At 30.2% G+C, this 7,333-nt stretch overlaps 1 protein-coding gene across 2 annotated transcripts; it reads right to left on the reverse strand.

Annotated features, from left to right (window-relative positions):
• Window positions 1-211: 211 nt before the first annotated feature.
• On the reverse strand, window positions 212-4,637 carry LOC136232027 (NAC domain-containing protein 73-like). 2 transcript variants are annotated; one of them, XM_066021065.1, is made up of 4 exons: window positions 4,520-4,637; window positions 4,115-4,267; window positions 3,834-4,032; window positions 212-844 (listed from the first exon to the last, which is right to left on the reverse strand). In XM_066021065.1, exons 1-4 carry the CDS (start codon window positions 4,520-4,522, stop codon window positions 324-326), a joined length of 876 nt encoding a protein of 291 aa, XP_065877137.1. In that variant the 5' UTR covers window positions 4,523-4,637; the 3' UTR covers window positions 212-323. The 2 variants fall into 2 exon arrangements, with proteins under 2 accessions (XP_065877137.1, XP_065877138.1); XM_066021066.1 differs by lacking the exon at window positions 4,520-4,637 and adding an exon at window positions 4,368-4,507.
• Window positions 4,638-7,333: the final 2,696 nt, after the last annotated feature.

Raw genomic sequence — 7,333 nt, forward strand, 5'->3', positions numbered from 1 at the left:
AAAAAACTGCTTTTTAAAGTGAAAAGGTAAACAGGATGTGAAAAGTAGCTAAACAAACACCCTCTATATATGAATGTAAAACTCAACCTTATATCCCGGGTGGATAGCGTGGCTCAAAATGTCACTTGTCACATTGAAACACCTCGAATTTTTATCTTTTCCCAAAACAAAGCGCGATAATTCAAATATGAGATCAGTTATGGAAGTCCGAAATCAACACAAACCAACTTGTATAAAATAAGTTATATGTATATTTGACAGTTACAGTATATATATCCATGAACAATCAAAACAATGTTTTATAATTTCTCCCCTACCAAAATTTAAGTTCTTTGAAGTTTTCCTTTGCTTGAAGAAGTACCTAATCCAATATAAGCAGACCCATCATCCTCTTGAATTCCATAACCTATGAAAGCAGCTGGATTATAATAATCAACCACAGATTGATTATTATGATGATCATCATGGTTTTTCAAAACATGGTCAAAGTGATGATCTTTAGTGGAACCACATTGTCTAGGTTGAGTTTGGTAGAAAATCTTAGAAACAACAAACTCACCATCTTTCTCTTCCTCACTGGTTCCAAGATGGTACTGGTGCATAACCCAGTTAGTTTTTTCAGGTTTTCTTTGCCTGCCATAGTTTGTGTAAAGCACTAGGATTTTTTTGAATCCTTTTACTGTTCCATTGCTGAGGACTGGCCTTGTTTTGCCTGTTTTATGCCATCTTGTTTCACTTCCATCTTCATCATCAGTGTGTACTTTTCTTCTTTTTCTTGTTCCTGTTGTGTATGCTTTTGATGGCCTGTGAAAAAAGTGCCTGATTTGCCCATCATTGCTTACTCCTGCATCATTATTTAATTTTATATGATCATAAGACATTTATAGGATAATGTTTTCTTATTATATGTGATAGTATCATGTATTAAACATGCATGTTCTAAAAGATTTAGTGTCACATCAGTGATTGACCAAAAACATTTAGAAAAGCTTCTTAGGAATTGTGAAATATAAGTACTATCTATTGAAAAAATATACATTCATTATGAAGGAAGAATTCAACTAGACTCAATGATAGTTTTCCTATTAATTTCTGACTTATTATGTATTTAAATTTAATTAACGAATGAGATTGTCAAGATTTGACCCCTAACCACCGGGTCTAAGGGCTTTGATATCATGTAATAGAACAATTTGAACCAAAAGTTTAAAACGATAGTTAGATCTAAGAATAACTTTTATTATTCTATTCGACACATCTAACACGCGAACGTCTCTTGGACTTGAAGCTTGTACAACACATGTTTACCTTTACCATTTATTGAAATCACACCAATAAATGGATTGTCACTATTCCAACTCTCAACTACTTGATTTAAGAGTCACATACATAATATTAAGGAATCAATTGAACTAAAAGATTAAGCTGATAGTTAAGATCCAAGAGTAGATTTTTATTATTATCTTCGACACATCCCCGCACGTAAATACTTCTTGAGCTTAAACCGTGTACACTACATGCCCATCTTACCATAGGTTGAAATTTAATCAAGAAATGAGGTTGTTAGGATTCGAACTTTATGTCATTTGAGCTTAAATCGTATACAACACATGCTCATTTTACCATGTATTGAAATTTAATTAACAAATGGAGTTACAATGGTCGAACCCTTGACCACTTGTTCTGAATGACTCAAATATAATGTCATAGAACCATTAGCTAAGGTCCAAGAACAACTTTTATTATTATCTCTAACACACCATGCATATACAACAACACAAACTAATGAATTTGTTAGGTTTCTAACTCTCGACCACTTGGTCTAAACTCTCGTATCATGTTAAAAAACCAATTGAATTAAAAGCTTAAATTGATAATTAAGTTAAATAAAACTTTTATATTAATCCACGAAACAATATGCATCAATTGAAATTTATCATACTATGAATTGTAAAGAAAATGTTCCAAGAAAGTCATATTCCAATATAAGTTGAGTTATGGAATATGAATAAGTTTACTTGATGAAAACTCAAGGTTTTAGATATTGTCTCTCTTTAATGAAACTAACTAGATGTAGGACCTTCACTTGTTAGAAGGTGACGCTTTAGCAAATACTATACTTTCAAGTTTACCTATATGATTAAATTATAGACTTCAAGGACTAATTAAGTATATAATCAAGTTGGTTACAAATTAATAAAAAAAAAGTATAGCTATATGCAGCTTTTTTATGAATTCTTAATTAATTATAAAAAGGTAACCCATAATCTCCAAATAATGATGGATCATTCAATAAAAAAAATTATCCAACCCATAAAAATGAATAATGAATAATTTTTATTATCTCTAATACCGGATGCTCATTGAATTTAAAGCCATATTTTTGTGCTCAAATTTAATTAATAAATATGTTTATTAGTTTTTTTTTATATAATAGTTTTTTTATAAGAGATTCAATAATTTTTTTTTTTTTTTTGAATAATGGCTGGGGCGGTGGACAAACTATAGACATCCCAACTAGGTTGACACCTCTGAGACAGTCCGAACCCGAATATTATTAATAAAGAATTAAAAAATGAACAAATGAGTATAGGATGAACAATTAAGAGATTCAATTTTAAGTGCAGTCAATAAATGAGGAAACTATTAAATAGGTAAATATTTGATAAATACTAAAAATAAGTACTAAATTTAAAAATATTAATAATTTTCAACTTAAAATATTAAGATTCTTAAAAAAAAACTTAAAATATTAAGTTACTTACTACAATAAGTAAATTTTTTTTTACTTCACTAAAATTTTTAAGTTGCTATCAAACAAAATAAAAATTAATAAGTACTTCATGCATTAATTTTAAGTGCAGAAAGTTTAGATAAATGATCAATTTAATCTCTAAATTCAGTTAGCTTAAAATGAACTTTATCTATTAATCAATTTAGATTAACTTGACTACAAATGAAAAGTGTATTTTGAGGCAAATTGACACTTGAAAGCAACAAATTTAACCTTTAAGCTAATGAGATTTTTCATAACACTAGTATAACACTTAACTTCTCAGAAATAATAATAATAATAATAATAATAACCATTTTTTTAGTTTTAATTCTATGATATGATATCGGAAACCTCGAAGTGGTCAAAGCATCAAGTCTTTTGACAATTCAATTTATTGATAAAATTTCAACACATAATAAAACGAATATTTGTTATACTCACTTACCCATTGGGGTGGACGAAAGATAATACAACTTCAAATTTTGAGTCAATTGTTTCAATGATACAACCAATCAAAAGTTGCATCAATTTATTAATCCAATGTATTACTCTTGAAATTTCATAGATTTTCTGTTAAATTTCGTAGATTTTCTGTTATCTAGCTTAGTTTATAATCTCCAACAAATCCTAGGAAATTCTATTGTGTACTCGTATTACGGGAACGACAAACGACAAACAACATTTTAAAAAACTATGAATATGGATACGACTTTATTCTATTATTTTATTATTTTTATATATCAACCTGTCTTTTTATGCAAAATTATTAAAAAATACTCTTATTCTACCTAATTAGTCGTGTATCAAATGTCTCTATGAAAAGAGAAAAGAAAAACAAGTGACACTTATTTTGGAGCGTCGGGTGCGTGTCCCGGAGTGTTCAACGCTGGTACGTGTGCTTCCTAGCTAATTTGCAATGCACCCAATTCAGGCTAATTACAATTAACGAATCTACTTAACTAACAAGGAAATTAGCGCTTGATAGTTTCCGCTGCTAAAACCTGGTTAAAGCAGCAAGCAAGTTTCAAGGTTTCAGGGCAAAAAGTTAGAAAAATACCCGGCAGCTTCTCAGGATGAGTGTAGCAAATTCCATTCTCGCCGTCAATAGTCGGGATAAATTCATCAATTAGCGGATGAAGTTTTCGCAAATCAGACAAAACCTTCGCCTCTAAATGCTGAAGAATCTCTTGATCAGTCGGATCAAACTTCACTCCCGCTGGCAATCCAGGCAAATCATGTATTCCTCCACCATTACCCTAATCACACAGAAGTTTCATCAAACAGGTAGTCGACAAAATCAAAATCTAAATCTGAATCTAAATCTGAAAAACCGCAAACCTGATCTTGTAATTCGATTCTATGGCCGCAAGAAGGACAATCCAAAGTCCGAATCGTTTGAATCAGTGCAGTTTCCTTTGCGACTAATTGAATTCCAGAGCTATCACTGCACCATGTCATCGCTAAGTAGCTTTTTCTGCAATGTCCATCACACTAACAAAAAATAAAATCAAAATCAAAATCAAAATCGGAAACGAGAATAAAAAGAGGAAGAAAGCAAGAAAGAAAAGGTAAGAAAAACTTTGTCTCTTACTAAAAACACGTTTTATGTGCAATAACCCAATACCCACTTCTGGTATCTTCATTTCATTTTTTGTTTTAAAGTTAGGCTAAGGAATTTAATACTTATACACCTTTTCTTCCTTCTATATTTCGCTAATTGCGATTAGGATTAGGATTAATTACCATTAATTTCGATAATCAGATAGCTTCTCTTGCGCACTCATAAACCAGCGGGGAAAATTGAATTAAGGATTTTCAACTGTTTTAAAAGGAAGAAAAGGAGTGAGCAATTTAGATTTATGACATTTTTATATTTGTTTTTTTATTTTTTAGAGATAACTTGGACGTCAAGTTTGGTTGTGATATTGTATATACGGTTCTATTATAGAATAATTGCACTCTTCTTCTTCCTCTCGTATCACTACTTTTATTTTGGTAAGTATTAAATTATTACTCAGTTACGTACATGTATTTCAGGAAAAGGAATAACTAGGATCAGGATTAATAAGAATATTCATTGTTTAACTTTTTAACCAGCTATTAAACAATATTTCATCCATTTCAAAACAATTTTACATTTGACCGAATTGTACATATTGAGGCCATTAATATGATTTCTAATAATCATGCTATTTGTCTTAATAGCTAAAACCTTATCAAAGCTATTAAAAGGTTTGGCTCTTTCTTTGAGTTCTTAGAGTTCAGCCACATTTTCAGAGAACATAACCGGATTGCGGATCGCTTGGCGGCGGATGGGCATGAGGGGATGTTAGGTGTTACCACCCTTTCTGATCCTCCTATCTTTCTTTCTTCTCTCCTTCTTGAGGATAGGGTTGAGGTTAGTTTTCCTAGGCTAATCTGAGGCTAGTTTGGTCTTGGTGTTGTCTTTATTTTCTTGTTTCTACCAAAAAAACAAAATGATTTATTTGCATTAAATATAAAGAAAATGGATTAAGGATCTGTTTGGTGTTTGATGCTGTTGTTACCGTTTGCAATTTGATGTTACGGTTTGCTATTGGAAAAAACTACTTTTCTAAAAAGTATGATTCTTACTACAAAAAAGCTACTTTTCAAGTATAAAATGCAAACAGAAAATCATTAACTAAACACATAAAACTCTTCATTTTCAAGTGAAAAAACAAACATGAGAAAAATGAATAACCAAACACCCTCTAAAGTGTCCTTATTTACACTTCATATAAGATAGTGATGGAGTAATTAGAGTCAAACTCATTAATAAAATTAAAATTGGAAAAATATTACCTTGAAAACTAAACCTAACAAATAATATAAAATACAAAATTTGATAAAATATGACAATTATTTTAAAATATAGGCCATATATGATAATAATAATTATGGCAAAACGCGTGCTTAGGGCTTTAATTTTTTTTATTTGCATGGACTGATCTCTTGATTTTTTTTTTTTTTTGTTTCAACACATCAGACACATAATTATCGATTTTATGTCACATCTTGTTTGTGAAATTAGTTAATTGTGAATATCCAATTCAATTAAAAGAACATTGCTCATTTCATTTGTATTTAAAATTGTATTTCTTAATAATCCGAAACAAGATTTTTATGGTTTTTCAATTTCACATCACACGTATAAAAAATGATTTCAAACTATTAAAATTATAAATTTCAAATATAGATGAAATAAATAATGTTATATAATTCTAGTCATTAAAGTTTTTTTTAGAAAAAAATATTCAAGTTTTTATTTAAAAAAATGATTTTTTTAGTTCAAGTGTCACCCTAGAGTATGCTTAAATCCAAATATATAATGAAATGAAATAGTAAATAATGAAATTTTATTGATTAAAATTCGAATTCTGATAGAGAAAGAGCCATAAAATGAAAAGTATATATGTGTTATTATTTAATACTAAAGAAAGAAATTGTTAAGTAATATACATATATGAATATGGTACACCAACATTGCATTGCTATTTTCTACTAATCCATTTCTTCACGTAGACTTCTATCTTCAAGCAAGGTATATATGTAGATTTTTTTAAAAATTAATTCTATTTTTATGATTCCCATAAATGACAATTTCAGTGAATTTTCCTGATATAAAATGTCATTAATCATATTTATAGGTTGAAATTATATATTTTTTACAAACTAAATGTTTAATTTTTATCCCTACGAGTTTGGTATAGAAGAGATTTTTTTTATGGTGGACCGAAAGCAATACTAATTCCGCCATCCAAATGCTACCATCTTAGTAGTGGAGCTCATGTCATGTGACATAGATGGAGAGGACCATTACTAGCCATATCCCATCTTAGAATTTGTCGATATAGAATCACCACTTTACCAAAAACAATCTGATATAGGATAAAAAAAATCAAGGTCGGAACAAAGGTCCATCCGAATCAATTTAATGGGTCTGAACTAAAAGCCCATATCAAAATAAGCTGCATGAACTGGCGAGAATGATTAAGTAGAAAGCTTCATTTAGAAGGTACCTACTTTCACATGTGAACCAATGGAAGCTCTGAACCTCAAACCACGCTCCTAATCTTTAGACACACCAGATATTATGGAGTGTCATAAAGGGAAATGAGTTTCAAAGGCAATCAACGGTCTACATGTGAAAAGGTGTCTGATCGAACTTAATCAGAAGCTGACACTTGTAAAGCGTATTACACTTTAAGTATATAATTATCTATAAATAGCTTTGAAACTAAGATCCATATATGTTCACTGTTCACAATTCATTACTAAATGCTTTCAAGTTATTACTTACTCCTAAGTAATCGACTGAGTGTATTCAGTATTGAAGACATTATTTGGTGCGGTGAGTATGGTCTATTTTTATAGAAATGGCTCATTTACACAATTTCGTAGTTCAACCATTTCTCCAACAAACTGTAGATATTGCAAGCACATCGGGTGCACCTAACTGTGGCCTGGTGGGTTTTAGCAACAATCCATTGGAACCATTGTACATTTCTCCAGCTCTAGATCAGATGTTTGATGCTT

Source organism: Euphorbia lathyris, chromosome 6, assembly GCF_963576675.1.
Source record: "Euphorbia lathyris chromosome 6, ddEupLath1.1, whole genome shotgun sequence".
Taxonomy (NCBI): Eukaryota; Viridiplantae; Streptophyta; class Magnoliopsida; order Malpighiales; family Euphorbiaceae; genus Euphorbia; species Euphorbia lathyris.

Excerpts from the sequence above, each read along its gene's own strand:
- LOC136232027 (XM_066021065.1), bottom strand. Across the intron at positions 4,033-4,114 it reads GAATCGAATTACAAGATCAG|GGTAATGGTGGAGGAATACA; the intron begins GTTTGCGGTTTT and ends CTGTGTGATTAG. Across the intron at positions 845-3,833 it reads TCATCCTGAGAAGCTGCCGG|GAGTAAGCAATGATGGGCAA; the intron begins GTATTTTTCTAA and ends ATAATGATGCAG.